General features: G+C 58.3%; 1 protein-coding gene across 5 annotated transcripts; it reads right to left on the reverse strand.

Annotated features, from left to right (window-relative positions):
* Positions 1 to 3: 3 nt before the first annotated feature.
* Positions 4 to 19,214, reverse strand: KCNH3 (potassium voltage-gated channel subfamily H member 3). 5 transcript variants are annotated; one of them, XM_032143926.3, is made up of 15 exons: positions 18,738 to 19,214; positions 17,109 to 17,342; positions 16,476 to 16,610; positions 15,410 to 15,543; positions 14,730 to 14,973; positions 14,173 to 14,330; positions 13,867 to 14,074; positions 9,067 to 9,354; positions 8,595 to 8,794; positions 7,906 to 8,155; positions 3,711 to 3,928; positions 2,319 to 2,650; positions 1,799 to 1,905; positions 1,016 to 1,092; positions 4 to 935 (listed from the first exon to the last, which is right to left on the reverse strand). In XM_032143926.3, exons 1-15 carry the CDS (start codon positions 18,811 to 18,813, stop codon positions 336 to 338), a joined length of 3,261 nt encoding a protein of 1,086 aa, XP_031999817.1. In that variant the 5' UTR covers positions 18,814 to 19,214; the 3' UTR covers positions 4 to 335. The 5 variants fall into 5 exon arrangements, with proteins under 5 accessions (XP_031999817.1, XP_031999822.1, XP_031999816.1 ...); XM_032143931.2 differs by having other exon boundaries at positions 1,016 to 1,125; positions 17,109 to 17,172; positions 18,738 to 19,064; XM_032143925.2 differs by having other exon boundaries at positions 1,016 to 1,125; positions 18,738 to 18,921.
* Positions 19,215 to 19,312: the final 98 nt, after the last annotated feature.

Here is a 19,312-nt window from a genome sequence, read left to right on the forward strand (position 1 = left end):
TTATTATTTTTTTAATATAAAAATTTGGGGACAGGTAGAGGCAGGGGCACATGCAGGGGATGGCCAAGCCCTTCCTTGTCCTCAGGCCTCTGCCCCCAGCCTGCAGAGGGAGACCGGGAGGTCAGAGGAGCAGGCTGAGGAGGGGCCTGCCCCAGGGATCCAGCCTATCCTCTCAGAGTCAGGAGCCAGGTCCTCCTTTGCTTCCAGGCTCCCCGCCCTGAGCCAGCGGGCCACATGGAGTCCGTGAGGAGGCTGCCACCCTGCCTTCACTCTGAGGTTGGGCCGAACAGCAGATGGCAGCACACCTGGCAACACTTGAGTTCTAGGGCTGGTACTCAGACCCCTGTGCCTTCTTCCTGGGTCCACTGGACTGTGCCAGAGCCGTGGCAGCCAATAAGCACCATCTCCAGGCTGTGGGGGTCCCAGGGCAAGGCCAGGCCCCCTGACCCTGGCGGGGGCTCTCCAGTGCTGGTAGCCTCAGCCTGGCTCACAGGCTCTGGGGGCCCAGTCCTAGCCCCTTCCTCAGAAGGAGGAGGGGAGGCAGGGGTGCTGGGCTCAGAGCAGAGGTCTCCTGAGGCAGGGGGCTCTGAGTCTGAGGTGGAGGTCCAGAACGCTGTGGCTCGAGGCCAGGGGGAGCTCTGAGACGCTGGGGGACCCCAGGGCCAGGGTGCCATGAGGGGAGGAGGCCCCGGACGAGGGTGGGGCCAAGTCCCACTCAAGACAGAGCCAGCTGGGGGCTGCAGGCAGTAGGAGGATGCCCCAGTGTCCACACACAGAGGCTGCAGAAGCCCGGAGGTGCTGGCTGGGCACGGCCCCTCTCCGGATGCCCGAGGGCACGGGCCCTCCCTGTGGGAGGCCAGGACAAGCTGCACAGCCTGGCGAAGTGACTGCAGTCCTTCCCGCATCTGCAGCACCTGCTCTGACAGCTCTGTCACCTTCGGGGGAGGGAGGAGGCGAGGTCAGAATGGAGTGCCTGCCCCTGGCGCCCCCTCACCCCCACCTCCCCCTCACCCACCGCCTGCCGAAGCTTGTCCAGTGTGTCTGTGCTCCTTGCCTCGCCGGGCCCACGGGGAACAGTGAGCAGGCCGCTCTCTGTGGGTAGTAGGATGGGGTTATCAGCTGGGGCTGGTAAGAGGAAACAGGCAGCGTGGGGGTCCACGCCTTGCCCCAGTTAGACCACATTGACCTGGAAGGACCTGACTCCCAGGATCATCTCTTCTGGCCTTGCCCAAGGTGCTGAATTTTGCCCAGACTTCCAGGGGCAGGGAAAACACCGCCCAGCAGCCCTCAGCCACACTGCCTAGTGCTCTCCTTCCCCTTGAAAAGTTGTTCTTTGTGCCTGTCCCTTGCTCTGTCCTCCAGGCAAATGGACATTCCTAGGAGCTCATTACCTTGTCCACTTCCCTGGCCTGCAGCCATTTTCACCCCTGGATCCCCAGCCCTCTATCCCCTCAGTTAGCCAGAGATTGTGCTAAGGCTTTCAGTTACATTATATAACGTAAACATCAACCCATTTTTTTACAGACAGGAAGCTAGGGCCAGAGAAGCCAAATTCACACTGCTAGAAAGCTGACAGAGCAAGGATATAAACCCAGTTCCTGGCTGCGTCGAAATTAAAGTGCTGGTCTTCACCACCAAACTCCCCTGCCCGCACAGCACCAAGGGGTAGTGGGGTGAGACGGCCTCCAGGCAGTCTGCCAGTTTCTCTAACATCGAAGGCTTAGAGGTCAACAGTGCTTGAGGTTCCCAAGGCAAACAGGCTGCCCCACCAACCTAGACCATCCCGGGGCCCTGGTACCTGGAACAGGGGAGGGGCTGCTGCTACATTCCGGGCCAGACTGGCCCACGCGGAAAGAGAACTTGGGCTGGTCCGAGCCACAGCCGTCTTCAATGCCGTCTACTACCCTGCGAACCCAGGCACCAGGACAACAAATCAACGGACAGGCAGCCACTGTGGGGTCATACGGGACGGGATGCCCCAGCGTCCACACACACAGGCTGCAGGAGCGTGGAACTGACCAGGAGCCCAGGAGAAAGCTAACATGGGGTCCCTTCCCCTAGGAGCTTGCGGTTTAGCTGGGGGGCCAGGCTTGAGCAGCATGAGATGAAAGAGTTCAGAGCAGCGTGTGCCACACACAGTGCAGTGGGACAGCAGGAGAAAGGAGGAGCACAGAAGGCTTCCTGGAGGAGGTAGGCTTGGCCCACATAGACTAGCGGGAGTTAAGATGGTTAGATGGGCACCTAGGGCAAGGTGTGCCTGCCCAGGGCCTCAGCCTCATCACCACCATCTCTGCCAGGGGGGCCTAGGGTCTGCTCACCTGGGGCTCAGATCTGGGGGCACATTCCATGGCATGGGGGGCAGCCGTAGCCCCTCTAGGGCCCGTGGGGGAGCAGAGGGGCCAGCCTCAGCCTTCAAAACCCCTGCCCTGCCTGGCCTCCCTCTGCCACCTAGACGAGGCCGGGGTGCTGTTCGACGTGGGGATAGCAGCTTGGCAGCTGAGGATGAGGAGGTGCAGCCAGGGGACAGCAGGGGGCTGGAGGGCTCATCAGCCGGGGCTGGGGAGACCGTGGGGCCCTGCTCCCCATCTGTCTCCTTCTCCTCCAGCGTGGACATAAGGGTATTGTCGCCACTCAGGGAGCTGGTGTCCACCTAGGGATAGTGAGGGACAGGGAATCGGCATGGATGGTCACTATTGTGTCCCACTCACCTCCCCTACCAAGGCTTCATCTCCCGTGGAAGGGATGAGCCATCTTTGTTAGAATAGCCAACATCTATTCTAACTGAAGGTCCTATAGATGATACTATCTTTTTTTTTTTTTTTTTTTTTGAGACAGAGTCTCTCTCTGTCGCCCAGGCTGGAGTGCAGTGGTGCGATCTCGGCTCACTGCAAGCTCCGCCTCCCAGGTTCACGCCATTCTCCTGCCTCAGCCTGTAGCTGGGACTACAGGCACCCGCCACCACACCCGGCTCTTTTTTTTTTTTTTTTGTATTATTAGTAGAGACGGGGTTTCACTGTGTTAGCGAGGATGGTCTTGATCGCCTGACCTCGTGATCCACCCGCCTCGGCCTCCCACAGTGCTGGGATTACAGGCGTAAGCCACTGCGCCCAGCCAGATGATACTATCTTAATCTAAAATCTATCTAAAGCCACCAAAGCCCTGGAGGTGTTAACTACCTCTCAAAATTCTAGCCAAATATGGACAACACCACTCCTCTACCAGGTCCCTCCGCCTAATTAAACTATCCAAGAGAATGCAGCACTAAAAATTGGTTTGGAATTAGTGACAATCCAGGAAAATTCAGAAGCCCCTCAGAACAGTCCTGTTTCACCATGAAAAAACACGGGGCCATCAGGCTTTCTTCAGAAGCAACCTGAAGGGCTGGTGCCTGTCTCTGCCCTGCTCAGCCCCTGACCCCCAGGAGCCACCCATCCCTGTGCCGGCACTGGTGCATTCATCTTCCTTCACTAAGATTCCTCTGGACAGGGTGAGGCTGCCTCAGACAGGCCAAGGAGAGCTGGCAAGGGTGGCTGCGCATGCTGGGCTGGGCGCATGGGTGTGGAAGGGCAGAGGGTGTAGATCCCTGCCCGTGGGAGCTTTCATACCAGACCACACTTCACACACAGCTCTCCACCATCCCCAGCCTCTGCCCACCTCACTAGGCTCCCTGGCACCCCCATCCCCTCCAAGCACGTACTCAGCACACTCACCTCTGCAGAGCCTCCCCCAGCACCCAGGTTGTAGCTGAGCTCCCCTCGGAGACCACGGCTGAAGCGCGGGGCAAACTCGGGGTACAGTGCAAGGCTGTCGTGCAGGCCAGCCAGCTGCAGACACTGCAGGACACAGTACGTCAGCCCCTTCACGTCGGCGTTGGCCTTTACCACCTGCTCCCGCCGGGGCAGCTCACAGCCGATCAGGTCGCCCTTCCCTGGGGAGAGGAAGCAGAGGTCAGCAAGCCCTGAGAACTTCAGCCATGAGGAGAGAAGAGGGGGCTGCAGGTTGCTGAGATTCCCTTGAGGGCTGAGCTGGGCCTCTGCAGCTGAAGCCTTGAAGCCAGCAGAGAGAGGAGCAAAGAGGCCTGGGACATGGCCTGACGCCTGCGGCCTGTCTCACTGGCTCCCACATGGGCTTGGGGTAAAGAGCTCTGTGACCCAGGCCCCCAAACACATTCAGGATCAAAACCACTGTGCTGGAAAACCTGAATTTTAGCCCTGAGACTGAACATCAGTTCTAGTGGTTCACAGCTGGCTCTATTGATTAGAATCCCCTGCAAAAGTCAGAACAAACACCCAGGCCCCATCTTTACCTACAGCGTCACAGTATCTACGGGAGCCCCCACGGTCTGATTGTTTTTAAGTCCCACAGGTGATTCAGGTGCAGCTTGTCCAGGAATCAGTGTTTGGAACCAGCAAAGTAGAGCTCTGTGTGGCATAGGGAAAATGCCAGGCAGCCAGGCTCACCTTCCTGAGCCCTAGCTGCCTCTGCTCTACAAGAGATGCTGCATTTAACTGAGTCTAGGGAATATTCTGGATCTCACCAGAAGGGGTCAATGGAGATTTTCCCACAGCCAGGTTAAGACTGCCACCTGGCTGACAGTAATTATTAAATGGCATCAATTAGAGCCTGCTGTGTAATCTCAGAGATGTTAGATTGGGGAGGGTGGGTGAGATGTGTCTTAGAATCAATGAAATAGGGTGCGTCTGTCCAGGGACATGTTGAGGCTAAATTAGAGTTAATGTAGATAAAGTGCCTCACACAAAGACGACCAAAAAGAAATCATTTTCTTCCTTTCCCTCCCAGATAGAACTCCCTATAAATCGTTCCTGCCAGGCGCAATGACTCCCAGCACTTTGGGAGGCCATGGCAGGAGGATCGCTTGAGCTCAGGAGTTTGAGACCAGCCTGGGCAACATGGCAAAACCCCGTCTCAACAACAACAACAACAACAATTAAGCTCGGTGTGATGGTGTGCACCTGCAATCTCAGCTATTCTGGAGACTGAGGTGGAAGGATCACTTGAGCCCAGGAGGTCGAGGCTGCAGTGAGCTGAGATCACACCACCGCAGTCCAGTCTGGGTGACAGTGAGACCTGGTCTCAAAAAAAAATTCATTTCCAACAGGAATAGGCACGCAGTCCGGGTTTGGGCAGAGCACTCACTACCCTCAAGGCAGCTCAACCACCGCCAGGCAGTTCAGACTGTTAGAAAGTGTTTCAAAAAGGATGGCCCCGCTGTGGACTACCTCACACTGCCAGCAGCACACACTGAGCTCGCGTCTCCTCTACATGTTCCTGGACTTTTGCCCCAACTGAAGTATAGTTTAACACTTGATTTTCTTGGTTTCAGGCCATCCTTCTGGGTCATTTTGAGGGCTGTTTGGATCTCAATGTGATCATCTAGGGAATGTGCTCTCTTTTCATTTGCGTCATCTGAAATAGGATAAGCATGTGCTTCTTGTCTTCATCCAAGAGGTGAGAGAAAATGAGAAACAGGACAGGACCGAGGGCAGGCTCAGGACCAGAGACTGCCTGCCAGGTGCAGCTCATCAAACTACTTCCTTCCTCACAATGGACTTTGCCTGTGCTTAGCTTCCAGCAGTTCATCAACAGAGGCAAGCGCCAGAACCCAGAGCTGCCTGGAGCAGACGGGATGCACTTGGATGTTGAAGGAAAAAGGTAGGTGAGGAGAGGGTATGAAGGCAAAGCAGAGAACCCGCCATGACTGGGGTCAGGGAACCAGGCATTCACCAGGGCATCTAGAGCCTCCAAGTCAACAGGGAAGTAGTTCGCCCAAAACATATAGAAGGTGACAGGATGGATCAACGGTGGCATAAGTCCTGGTGCTAGGGACATTGTAGAAGCAAAGGCCCAGGGCACAGGCTGTGGCCATTCTTGTGGCACTGAATACTGCACACTGAACGTGGCTATTCTGAGACATGGTGCCTGGCACCAGCGAAGGCATGCTCTGAGAGGACCTGTGCCAGCTCCCAGCCACACAACTCCCTCGGCTCCAGGCTGAAAACCATCTGTTTCGTAATCCACTCATCAATCCTGCTTTGGATTCTCCAGTCTACAGTGGTGAAAATCTGTCCTTGTGCCCTTCGGAATGTCTCCAAGGATTGCCAGCTACACTTGACTGGCATAACTCCATTTTCTCATGCTGGCTCAAAAGCTGAACTCATGAAAGATGTAAAACAAAGGGTGTGAACAGCCTGTCCTCACTCTCGGGGTCTAAGACCCCGATGGCATTTTTTCCCTCTTGTTTCCGACTGGAAGGTCATTCTCTTCAAGGGAGCAAGGATGGACACACAGTAGCTGCGTCTGGTGACACCGCCCCACCTTCCTGGCCCTTGCCTGCTTCTCATCTCTTCTTGATTGTGGATTGCCAGACGAATGAGAAACCTCAGCCCCAGGGCTTCAGCAGTCCCCACAGTGAATCTACACGTGACTTGGCTGCCTGAGGATTCGATGTCATCAGCAGTGGTCAGGTCACCACCTCCCCACATGTACAAGTCCTTGACTACTCACACCGGTCACATGTTCCTTGCCCTCTAGGGTCACGGTGATAGTCTCTGGCAGCCATAGAGCTCTGCTCCTCTTTAGTGTTTTTTTTTTTTTTTTTTTTTTTTTTTGTTTTGTGTTTTTTTTTTTTTTTTTTTTTTTTTTTTGAGACAGAGTCTTGCTTATTGCCCAGGCTGGAGTGCAGTGGTGCAATCTTGGCTCACTGCAATCTCCACCTCCTGGGTATAAGCGATTCTTCTGCCTCAGCCTCCCAAGTGGCTTGGATTACAGGTGTCTGCCACCATACCCAGCTAATTTTTGTATTTTTAGTAGATACAGGATTTCACCATGTTGGCCAGGCTGGTCTTGAACTCCTGACCTCAAATGATCTGCCTGCCTCGGACTGCCAAAGTGCTGGAATTACAGGCTTGAGCCACCGCGCCCAGTCCTTTAGTGGCTTTTCACAGACACAGCCCCATGTTTCCCTGAGGGTTGGAATGTGCTCTCCCAAATCCTAGGGTGCAGGTCCAACCCTCCTAACGATGGCTTCCTCCCTGCCAGTCCCAATTCCCCCCAGAGCACCTGGGAGCCCCGTGGAAGAAGCATGAGACTTGGCGCCAGGTGGATGGGGCTCCAGCCCTGGCTGGCCAATTCCTAGCTGTTCATTAACCTCTCCGACCTTGGTTTCGTGCTATGCAAAATAGGAATAATCGGTTTTGTGAGGTTAGAGTGAGACAAAGCGTGTAAGGAGCTGGGACACGGCTAGTCATGCTGTGAGCCCCCTGTGATCAGCACTACTATTGTGTCCATTCCACACCTGCAATTTCTTCGTCTGCGTCTAGGGAACTGATTTCCTTTTTCACCTCCTTCTTTTGCCAAGAAGGGAAGTATATACACTGTAGATACCATTTCATCAGAACGAGTCTCCCTGGCTGTTTGGAGACTGAGCTCTGTCACCCATCTGGGCTCTGGGCCTGCTCTGTGATCTGCCCCAGGAAAGTCACATCTCACCGTTCCTGGGGGACCACGAGGACAGCTTTTGTTCCCCCCTTTTTTAGCCCTGCCTGACACTCTCCCCAGCACTTCCATCCCCAGCTTCTGATTTTCCTCCTGAAGGAAGGGCAGCTCCCCTCTGTCCCCCACAGACTGGCTCCTTTCAAAGGCTGGCCCTCCACTCGCTCGGCCCCAGGGGCACCTGCGAGATCGTGTCCACCTGCTCACGCTGCCACCTAGCAGTCACCGGGGCTTCTCTGAGCTTTGACCAGGACTCCATAACTACTCCTGACTCCACCCTGGCTGTTTCTCTCTCAGTGGCCTTGTGGAGGTCCCCTCTCCAGGTTTTCCACAGATTGGGGCCATGGTCTCACACACACATGCCCCCATGCCCTCTCTCCCACTCTCACAAACCTAGGATGGCGAGCACGGTGCCACCCTTGAGCACCTCCATGGAGCCAGAGCAGACAAAGTAGAGGGCCTGCAGGGCATCGCCTTGGTGGATGAGGTACTCGCCCGGCGTGCAGAAGGCGGGCCGCAGGGCCAGAGACAGTGCCCGCAGGCAGCCGCGGCTGGCTGCCTCAAACAGTGGCAGCTGCAGGACCTCCTTGTGCAGGTGCATGGCGATGTCTGCGCGCAGCTCGTCAGGGAGACTCTGCAGCAGCTGCGGGCGAGCAGGTGCGGGGGCGGAGGGGTTGGGAGTGGCAGAAGAGGAGGTGGCCTCCAGCCAGCCCCTCTCCACCCTGGCAGGCCTCAGGAACAGGGGAGGCATGGGAGGGACCTGAGGCCTCTCTCACAAGTCCAAGCTCCACACAGGGTGGCAGCGACGGGGCTTCCTCCACCTCCCTCTCAATCATTTTAGCGCCCAGAGCAGCCCAGCTTCCCACCTCAGTGAGCACCAAGCCCCTAGACCTAACTGGGGTTCAGAGGGCCCTCCAAGCCTTCTTAGCTGCCCTCTGTCCCATGCCGCTCTCCCCCTAAGAGAGAAGGGAGGCACAGGGGCCAAAATTCTGCATTCATCCTCCCCGACTCCTGATAATTCTAGGCCATTGCAAACCCCCTGAGGGAGCAAAGGCTAGCAGGCCCAGCCCTGGAGGCCGCACCTCGGTGGTGTCGATGCCATTGTTCACCGCCCAGGTGGCCTGGAAGTACTCCAGCATGCGCTGCTTGAGGGGCTTGGGGATGCGGTGGATGCGGATGTAGTCGCGCAGGTCGCGCGTGCGGCTGTGGTACAGAAAGCGGCGGGCGTACATGCGCTGGATGATGGCCGTCACGTTCCCGAACACGACCGCGTGCATCAGGGCTGGGGGGGGGGGGGGTGACGAGAGGGGGTCACCTAGGGGACCTGGCCCGGCCTGACACCACGCTGGGCTCATCTGTCCCGGCCCCGCACGCTCCTAGGCGAGGCCCGAGGGCCGCTGTGCGGGCGCAGTCTCCCCCACCCCCGGCCTCGGGTTCCGCGGCCACCTAAGGCGGAAGAGCCCCCGGCCTCAGGTCCCCGGGGGAGTGGGACGGCGCCGCCTGCGGGCAGAAGCCTGGGAGTGGCCCCGGGAAGACGCGCGCGGCCGGGCTCACCGCCGATGAGCATGGTGCAGATGGAGAAGATCTTCTCGGTGTCCGTGTTGGCGGACACGTTGCCGAAGCCCACGCTGGTGAGGCTGCTGAGTGCGAAGTAGAGGGAGGTGATGTAGGCGCTGCGCAGCGACGGGCCGCCCAGCAGCTCCAGCCCTGTCCCGTTGGCCTCGCCGCCGCTGCCGCTGCTGCTGCAGTTGTCACTCTGGCCGGAGCTGTTCCCTCCAGCTGGCCTCCGGCCCACCAGGTAGTAGGGAGTCTCCAGTCGGCGGGCCAGCTCCTGCAGCCAGCCTGAGGGGGGAACAGGAGGGCCTGAGCAGGCAGGAAGACTGGGCGAGGATGCCGGGCCCTGGGGGTGTGGGGACACGCAGACACAGACCCAGCCCCATGGCTTCCCGCCGCTTTGCCCCTTCACTGCCAGCCTAGCACACCCCTCTCCACCCCCTCAACCCTCAGAAGAGCCTGCCATTCCCCCAGCCAGCTCCTATTGGCACTGAGGATGACACAGGGGAAATCACACCCCTTCCGCCGTGGCTGGCACCCATCCCAGGTAACGGGCCCAGTTGGAGGGCCTGGCTGGCGTGAGCAAAAGGACCGGGGTGCTCACTGCATTCAACCACAGCCTCAACCCCAAAAGATGGATGGTGAGGCCACCTCCGCCCTCACCTCCACCTGTCCAACGGGACTCCTCTTCCTGCATTTCTCTGAGCCCATCAGCTCCAGAAGGCCCTCCCTCCCCTCCCCATTCAGTCTCATCCCTCCCCACAGCCACACAAACCACTCAGCCTCACACACAGGTCCCAAGCACGCCTGCATGGACATGCACACACACTGTTAAGGCTATGTGTGCGCCCCATATAGTCAAGAAGACAAGGACACATGTATGCCCCTTACAGGCGCCTCGCCACAGCCACCCACACTGAAAAGGCCTGTGCACACTTGGGAGAGGGACAAAGGTACACTGGTGCCTACACGCTGTCACTCACGCAGGGGGTGGAGACACACTTTTGTGGAGAAGAGCACACAGGTGAATACATTCACACAGGTGCGCGCACATGCACGCACACACGTAGTCACAGGCTAGACTGGGCCACGGAGCAGTGGCTGGATTGCCCCTCAGCCCGAAGTTCTCCCCCTGACCTTGGCATGGAGTAGGGTTGTGCACTGAGGTCTCTCCCAAGCCTGTGTGCTGGGAGTCACTCTTAAGCCTGGCTGGAGGGTTGCAGGAGCTCTAGGGTGTTGGGTGGGGGATCCCAAGGTCCACAGGGTCCTGGCAGAGCTGGGGGCCATGGGGTGCAAGGGAGAGAGGACAGATTGGCTGATCTAGAATGGTGAGGCAGAGGGTATGTGTGGCTGTGGCTTGAGGTCACAGGATGCAGTTGGACCCCACCTCTCCACTTGTGTCCTGCTCCTCCCACCTCAGCACAGACCCCCTACTCCAGTATCTCCCCAACACTTTAGGCATATGGGTCCTGTGGCCCCACACACTTGTCATCCACCCACTCATTGATTCAGCAACCTCACACACTACGTGCCAGGAGCTGGGGGCCCCACAGGAGCTCCCTGAGGGCTCCAGTTCCGAAGGGCAGGTGACATAGGGCCAGAACTACATCTCAGAGGGGCCACACGACAGGAAGGGAGGGGGGCTCGAACTAAGTGCCATGGGCTAGGGCTAGAAGGCTTCTGGAAGAAGGGACATTTGTTCTTGGTTTCAAAGGGTAGTTAGAGTTTTGATACAAAGAAACTGAGGGGGTCATTCCTGGTGGAGGGGCAGGCACAAGCCAAACCTGGAGACTGGTATTTTAAGACAAGTACAGGCAAATAGCTCAGTTTGGCTAGAATGTGGGGTTAACAGTGAGGGCACTGCATTCCAGGCTAAGGAATTTAGGAGGATGTACTGACACCTGCACCAAGGTGGGGGCTCACCTTCCCGTTATCTGAGATGTGCTATAAGAATGCAGTGGAGTACATGGTTGGGCGCGGTGGCTCATGCATGTAATCCCAGCACTTTGGGAGGCCGAGGTGGGCAGATCACAAGGTCAGGAGTTCGAGACCAGCCTGACCAACATGGTGAAACCCCCATCTCTACTAAAAATATACAAATTAGCCGGGCGTGGTGGCACATGCCTGTAATCCCAGCTACTCTGGAGACTGAGGCAGAAGAATTGCTTGAACACAGGAGGCGGAGGTTGCAGTGAGCCAAGATTGCGCCGTTGCACTCCAGTCCGGGTGACAGAGTGAGGCTGTCTCCAAAAAAAAAAAAAAAAAAAAAATTGGAGTACGTAAAACTCTTCACAGTCACTGTTTAGTTGGCCTCTGAGGGTGAAGCCACCCAAAGCCAGATGCCTAGGATAGGGAAGGTGGGGAGAAGCAGCAGGACACAGGGGAGGGTGGCAGGGAGGCCTCTGATCTCTCAGTCTTGGCCATGGGGCATCAGCAGCCCCTGAAGCTGGGGCCAGGATTTTGCCTCCAGGTGGGCGGGGTCAGGCCAGCAGGAGTTGTCCCGGAGGCTGGGGGCTCGTACACCAAGGAGTGCCCTGAGTTCTCTCCCTCAGTACTCAGCACAGTCTTGTGAAAATCCAGCCCACCTCCACTGGGCTAGTGGGAACCTGGGGAAGGAACTCTGTCCACATCATGGGCAGTGGAAAAGAAAGCCTAGACAAGGAAGCATGGAGAAGGTGCCACCCACCGGACTGAACTGGGCCAGCCGCCCACCCACCCACCTCAGCCTCACCTCCCCTACAAGGAACTCTCCTGCCAGGGCTGGACTTGGAGAGGTCTGGGTTTGGTGCCAACCCGGTTAGGGGGCAGATTCCCTGGAGAAAGAGGAGATGATGGTGTGAAGAACTTGGAAAGTCTCTAAATGTAGACTAGTACTGGCTCCAATGGAACGAAACCACCCTGGAACTCAGGGGTCAATATAATGTGTATCTGCAAGAATATAATGTGTATCTGCAAGAATATAATGTGTATCTGCAAGAATCGACCCACCCTTGCCCACCCTGTGGAGCTCAGAGACTCTTGGGAGCCAGAGGTGTTCTTAATGTCAGATCAGCAACCCCTGTGAGGTGGTTGGAAGAGAGGAGCTTCGTGGACACAAGACCAAGGGTGTCTGTGTCCCATTTCAGGGGGCGGGAGTGGACCTGGGGATTTGGTGTCTCAGCCCACTTCTGGGGGTGGTGGAGACAGACTTTGTTTCACCATTGTCCATCTCGTGGCCCTCTGACTGTGTTTGCCATGTGGCCGTCTGACCCCAGAGCAGCTGCCACCACAGGCTTCCTCTGGGAATAGCAGGCACCAAGGAGCTGTCACTGCCCTGAGTGTCCTGGTTTCTACCTGCTCAGCAGCGAGAACACTTGGGGGGAATTTCAAATGGGTCCTCTGTAACACACATGGGCCTCCCGTGAGCTTGCAGAGGGAGAGAGGATTCACAGGGAACTGATGAGATCGGGTTTCTAAGGCTGACCTGGACACCTGGTGACTCCGCCAAGGAGCAGACAGTCACAAGAGGCCACCTGCCAGGCACGGCGGCTCATGCCTCTAATCCCAACACTTTGGGAGGCCGAGGCGGGTGGATCACAAGGTCAGGAGATGGAGACCATCCTGGCTAACACGGTGAAACCCCGTCTCTACTAAAAATACAAAAAATTAGCCGGCGTGCTGGGGGGTGCCTGTAGTCCCAGCTACTTGGGAGGCTGAAGCAGGAGAATGGCGTGAACCTGGGGGGCGGAGCTTGCGGTGAGCCGAGACCACGCCACTGTACTCCAGCTTGGGAGACAGTGAGACTCCGTCTCAAAAAAAAAAAAAAAAAAAAAAGCCACCTGCACCTGGAAACCCGGCTAAATGTCAGTTACCTGGAAGCTGACAGAGGGCTGGAGGGCTGGGGAGGAAGAAGTCAGGTTTGATTTTGGACCTGAGGTGGCGCATCGAGAGTTAAAAACAGCTGGAATGGAATGATTTGGCCAGAGAAAGGGTGGATGTTGAGACGCTCACTCAGTGGTGTCAGTGGCATGGCCGAGGGAAAGCAAGGTGAAGGGAGAGAGCTCTGAGGAAAGGTCTGGGGACCCTGGAACTTGGAGGAGCTGGGAGGAGGCCAGCTGAGGGCTGCATCACCCACAGCTGAGAGGAACTATGGCTGGCAGGGTCAGGTGATACAGGGACTTCAAGGAGGATGAGGGTTTGGTCCCAGAAGGTCACTGTGACCTTCTAGGTGACATTTTGGGTGCAGAGCTGGGGGTGGAAGCCCTCCCAGCAGGAGTTAAGATGTGAGTGGGTGGTGAGCAGAGGGAGGAGCTGTGGAAGGAGAAGAGGTGACATGAAGGAGAGTGAAGATGCTGGGGACGCAGAAAGGCTGCTTTTTAGGCCAGGGGAGAGCAGAGATGCAGCGGGGAGAAATGTGGACTGGAGGTGACAAGAGAAAGGCAGGGGCCTTGGAAGCCAAGGTCGTGGGGACAAGCTTCAGAGAGGATGCGGGGGGGAGGGGTGGGGAGTGCCGGGTGTCAGAGAAACCCTGGAGGGCAGTGGCTCCCTGCTTGGCCTTCCCAGCGGGGCAAGGGTTTAAGGAATGTGACCAACATGTGGCCACGGGAGACCTGGATGGGCGAATGGGACTCCTTGGGCTTTCTCCACAAGGCCCAGCTGCTGGAGAACAGGCCTGTCACGTGGTGTTGGCTGTCACACTCACACCTGATTTGCACACGTGCAGACTTGCACAGGTCCCTGACACCACACTGGCGCTCACACTGGCACTCACACTCCTCTGACTACTCCCTCCCCACCACATGCAGAGGGAGCGTCCAGTACCAATCTCAGGCAGCTCGGATTCGCTGCTCTCGATCTCCAGCTGGCCAATGTAAAACCAGACGCAGGCGACCCAGTGCGCGAGCAGGGCGAACACAGCCATGAGCAGTGTCAGCACCACGGCACTGTACTGCGAGTACCGGTCCAGCCGCGGAAGCAGGCGCAGCAGGCGCAGCAGGCGCACCGTCTTCAGCAGGTGGGCCCCGAAGTACTGAGATGCGGGGAGGGAGGGAAGGAGGGAGGTCAGCGGGCTGGCCCTGCCTGTCCCCCGGCCAAGCCCACCCACCCAGCCAGCCCAGCCACACTGACCACGTTGACCTTGAAGGCATGTAGCAGGTCAAAGGGCAGCGCCGCGATGACATCCAGCAGGAACCAGGTGGTGACGTAGTGGAGGCAAATGGACTTTGGGGCAAACACCACCTGGCCCGACTTGGACACGAATGTGGTACGGAAATTCAGCACAATGTCTGTGGGGAACCCAGGTGGGAGTCAGCACTGGGGCTGGGGGGCAGCCACTCCTGCCTGGACACCTGCTCACCTTCTCAGCAGTTGGCACTGTCCCCGGCCCTTTCCATACATCATCTGACTCAGTTCTCACAGTAACTGTAACAGGTAGACATCATTTTGCCTATTTCACAAAGGGGGAATCTATTTTATGGAGGCTCAGAGAGGCTTTGACCAGCTCAGGGTCATAGAACTTCTAAGTGGCAGATGTTTGGAACCTAGGTCTGATTTCAAAGCTCACAGGTTACAAATGAGAGAGAGCGAGGGGGGCACTGTAGGGCCCTGGAAGCCACGTGGACTATCCCCAGCAAAGGCCCAGGGCGCCAGCAAAGGGTGGGGTGGAAGGGGCAGAGTGCACGCACCGAGGATGAAGAGGACCTCCACGGCCAGGTCACAGACGCTGGGCGGGCCGCGGGCAGCACTGGGCTCCCGTGCTGTGCTCACACACACGCTGTAGGGCACGGTGACAGCCACATAGAGCGTGGCGAGCAGGATGAAGCCATCCCAGGTGGCTCTCAGTGCCCCACAGTGCAACAGGATGAAGGGCGACTTCCGGATGGCAGCTACTTTGTACTCAGGCAAGTTTGGTTTCTCCCCAAACACCCCCTGAGTGAGGCAGGGCAGGTCCAGGCAGAGAGGAAAGAATATTGGCACAGGCTGAGTTTGGATAGAGTCTGGGACCCGCATCCACCTCCTTTCTATCCCTGCATTATCGAAGCAACATCTGCTTCGAGATGGCTTTAGCGTCTCCATTTTACAGATCAGAAAACTGAAGATCAGGAAAGTTAAGTGACTTAGCTGCGGCCGCACAGCTGCTTAGGGGAGGAGCCAGGATTGAACCAAGGCCCATCTGCCTCCCAGGCCAGGACTTTCTTCTGATGGATCAGGCATGTGATCTTCCCTCCTTCAGTCCCGACACCCAAAGTGCTGGCAAGGCCTGGGTTGGCCCCTTGGACATTCTTTCTGTGGTAGATCAGGTTCCCCTTCCCCATCTCCTGTGTCTGCCCCTCCCCTCTCCCACACATCCCAGGGCTGAGTCTACCTTATTGAGCTTGTGCTTGCCCTTGGGCTGCTTCTGCAGGTGCCCGGACAGGTGGTAGAGCACGGCCCGGCTCCGCCGCCGGTTGGCATTGAAGCCTTTGGATCGTGCCCGGCCATATCGGCGCCGGCCACCACCTGCAAAAGAAGAGGGGCCCATGAAGATGATGGGTGTGTGCCCACACACCCTAGCTCCGGGTCAGGTGTAGGACACAGTTGCTGGCCCATGGGCTAGTCTGGTTCATTGACCACTTAGACTGTTTAGAGTTGGGGGCTCAGGTATTCCTCACTTCCTGGGTTCACTTGCCCAGCCCAGCAATGGGCAGTCCTAGGACACCACCTCTGGGGTCTGCTTCCGGGAAGAGGAGGTTTGGACCAGAGGATCTCTACGGGGAAAGGCCTGGGACAGGAAGCGAGGAGGTACCTCACAGGGCCAGGGTGGAGAACTAGCAGGAGGCCGTCAGCAGAGGTGTGGGAACTTACAGCAGGAGCCCAGGAGCTAGTGCAGGGACCAGAGGGTGACAATGAAGGCTGACATCATGGAGAGGCAGACCCAGCACTGGGAGTACGCGAGTGGGAATGGAGAGTACCCCCAGCATCCCCGAATGGCAAAGAGGCCTTGACAGCTTTGTAACCTGCCCAAAGGCCTGCCCCAGCCTTGGAGGACACAAGAGGGGAAAGACTCGAAGCACTTTAAAAGCAGGCTTTGCCCAGAGCTCCACCCCCAGTCAGGTTTGCTGTAGGAAAGAGGAACCTGGTGGGTCTGTGCTCAACCTTATTAACTGGTCAGAAAGTAGCTGCTTCACAGGTACAGTGGGGTTTGTTTGCTTTCAGTTTCTTAATAAAGTTGACTTAAAAACTCCAACTTTGTCTCAATCTGTCTATTTGGAAAAAATATTCCCATACCGAGGAATGTGGAGATGAGAGCAGCACAGGCCTCTCAGGCAGCCCGAGTGGGAGTGAAATGAATGCAGGGGGCATGGGGGACCCCCATACTCAGACTGGGTGCCAAGGCCCCGCCCAGGCCTGCAGCACCCAACACCCCAACCACAGCACCTACATGCACCTACCTGTCTCCTTCCATCTGTCGGGGCCCCCTCGGTTCTTGGTTTCGCTGATGTCCTTGTGAGAGACTAGGAAGAGAGCCACCTCCCCTTTCTCATTCTTTATGGGTATCACATCCAGGAGACACCAGAACGGGAGCCCTGGGCACAAAAACAAACTCAGCCCACCTCCCATTCTCGGCACTGCCTGAGGTGACAGAGGCCCTGGCCCCACTGACATCCCGGGTAAGACAGAGGCAGGATCTAGCGGTTTCCTGGGGGAAGGGCTGGCAGTCCAGTTTCCCTGAGGGCAGGGCTTGATGGAATTGGGGGAAGGAGGCAAGGGAGAGCAAACATGACAGTCAGACCTGTCGTGTGGTAGATCCGCCCTGCCGAAATGCGGATGTGTTTCTGTTGGATGCGGGAAGGCCAGGGTTGGAACTGAATGCAGGCTGAGGCTAGGGTGAGGCAGGTAGAGATGGGGAGCCAGGGGCAAGAGGTGGGATGGAGCAAGAGGGGTTGGATGGGGGGATGGGAAGATGGGATGAGGTGGGGAGATGGAGAAGATGGCAACAGAAAGGAGGAGGGACAGTGGATGGGGCTGGTGCCAGGCTGGGTGAGACTGCAAAGGTGAGGCAGGCTGGCCAGGTGGCCCCTCACCACTCTTCCGGTACAGGATCAGCTCAGCCTTGAACTCCTTGTGCTCGTCCAGGGCCTTGCGGATCTGTTGGCGGACGAGCTCACTGGTGTCTGGCCCATAAAGGAAGGAGCAGGCACAGCCCCGCTGCATGACCTCAGCCCGGGAGAAGCCCGTGAGGTCACAGAAGCCATCAGAGCAGTAGACCACGGGGAAGAGCCCCGCCACCTGGGCGTTGCCCAGCACGAAGTTACTGTCTGCAAGAGAGCACCTCTCAGAGGAGGCGTGGGGTGAAGGGGCAGGAGGCCTACCACCCCTCCTTTCCCAAATGCCCGCAACCAAAGAGTGGGTTTTCCAAACCCCAAGAATCCTGTGTGTGTTAGAGCAGGGCTGTTTATGAACGGCAATCAGTGTGTGTCACCTGTTTGTCAGTGCTCTGCAGCAGGTGTGAGTACATTCAAGGATCAGCACGTGTGAACTGAGGTCGGTGAATGAAGCGCTGTGCGGGCACTGTGCCCTCTGGAGGGTGTCCTGAGCAATGTGGGGTAAGGGCTGGGGTTGGGGAATCCCTAATGAGGACTGCACTGCCAGCTCTGGGCCAGCCTCAGCCCCACCTCTACTTCTGCCAGGCTCACCCACTAGCCAGGTACCCAGGTTGGCTGTCTGGCTTCTCCCACTGGGACACACGTAGACTGGGAGGCAACCCCAGACCACCATACATCCTGCTGTCTGTGTTTTAGCCCTAGCTGCCTGACCTGGCTCAGGAATTAGTGAATGTGATCAAGAATGGGGGTGTAAGAATGGTGACTGAGCACGGGAGCCAGGAGCCAGGAATGTATTGGGGAGTGGGGGGCACTGAATCAGCAGGCTGCAGGAGCCAGGCACACTGGCAAAGCAGATGGAGGAGCCCAGAGCGGGGAGAGCGCAGTGCTGGGCTCCCACCCCCTATCAGGAACCGGAGACCAAGGAGGACCTAGGCAGAGAGCTGGGAAGCCCCACGGGGGATGTGAGGGAGAGGAGGAGGGAGGGGCTTTCATCACTTCCCCTGTGCTCAGAGCCCCCAGAACCGGGGATCCAGAGCTCGGGGCGCCTTCTCCAAACTTCCCCAGTCCTGATGGGAGTCCCCAAACAATCTTCTTGGGGCTAGATGGCCTCCCCAAGTCTAGGGGGTTCAGGCTATGAGACACGGGGCTTGGACACACCGTGCTCTCCCGAGTCCCGCCTACTCTATCTCCGTTTGCAAATCTCTTTTCTAAATCTGTTTTTGAGCCCTCTCAGCTGTCCCTGAGCACTGTTCACCCGCCTCGCCTTACGCCACCAGTCCGAGGGTAGTTGCTGCGACAGCGCCAGACGCAGGGGTGGAATGGGTCAGACTGACTAGGTTCGGGTTCGAGACCCGGCTAACAGAGCATCCCAGGACCCACACCCAGGGACTTCTGGCCTTGTTGCCTCGCCTGAAGCAGTGTTGACCCCAAACCTTCGGGGAAGCAGCGCCTAGCAGGAGACGATGGCCCCAGCCTCAAGAGGGGCGGGTAGGGAGGAGAGGGTGAGAACAGGCGGGCGCCAAGCTGGGCTGCTGGGGGTTCGGGGAAGGCGGGAGCCCTGGCGAGGGTCCGGCGGCCCAGGTGCAAGTGGGCGAGGGTCGGACTCACGCGTGCCGTCGAAGCGCGTAGCGATGGTGTCCAGGAAGGTGTTCTGCGGCGCCAGGAGGCCCCGCATGGCCGGCATCTTAGGCGCCCGCGGCTGCCCGCCCCATCCCTCCGGGGTGCGGGGACTCCGCGCCGGGGGAGGGCGCCCAGCTCGGCCGCCCCCCGCCGGGCCCCGCGCTCCCTAGTGCAGCCGTCGGGGGGCAATGCCCAGACCGGGATCCGGGGTCGCGCCGGACGCGGGCGCGCGAGGGGGCGTCCGCGCCGTCGGGGCCCGGAGCATGGCGCGCGGCCCCTCGCGCCCTCGCCGCCCACGAATCCCGGGCTCCAGGCCCCGCGGCCGCCGCGCTCTCAGCACCTCCCGCCGCCGCAGCGGCTCGCGTGTCGGCTGCGGGTGGGCTTCCGCTCGGCTCCGCTCGGCGCCGGCTCTCGGCAGCTCCCTCCGTCTGTCGGGGAGAAGCTGCAGCCTCCCTCCCTCCCTCCCGCGCCCGCCGCCTGCACCGGGGTAACCATGGAGACGGGGCACACCCAGCCAGCGCCGCCTCCTTAAAGGGACAGGCCTCCCGCCGAGGGCTCCCCTC

Source organism: Hylobates moloch, unplaced genomic scaffold (assembly GCF_009828535.3).
Source record: "Hylobates moloch isolate HMO894 unplaced genomic scaffold, HMol_V3 SCAFFOLD_22, whole genome shotgun sequence".
Taxonomy (NCBI): Eukaryota; Metazoa; Chordata; class Mammalia; order Primates; family Hylobatidae; genus Hylobates; species Hylobates moloch.

What these genes read in the sequence shown, in the direction of transcription:
- KCNH3 (XM_032143925.2), bottom strand. Translation starts at nt 18,813, where the DNA reads ATGCCGGCCATGCGGGGCCTCCTGGCGCCGCAGAACACCTTCCTGGAC. An exon ending in GGAGGTCCTCTTCATCCTCG is followed by an intron (nt 14,331 to 14,729) that starts GTGCGTGCACTC and finishes GGTTCCCCACAG; the next exon opens with ACATTGTGCTGAATTTCCGT. An exon ending in ATGGCATCGACACCACCGAG is followed by an intron (nt 8,156 to 8,594) that starts GTGCGGCCTCCA and finishes GCTCGCCCGCAG; the next exon opens with CTGCTGCAGAGTCTCCCTGA.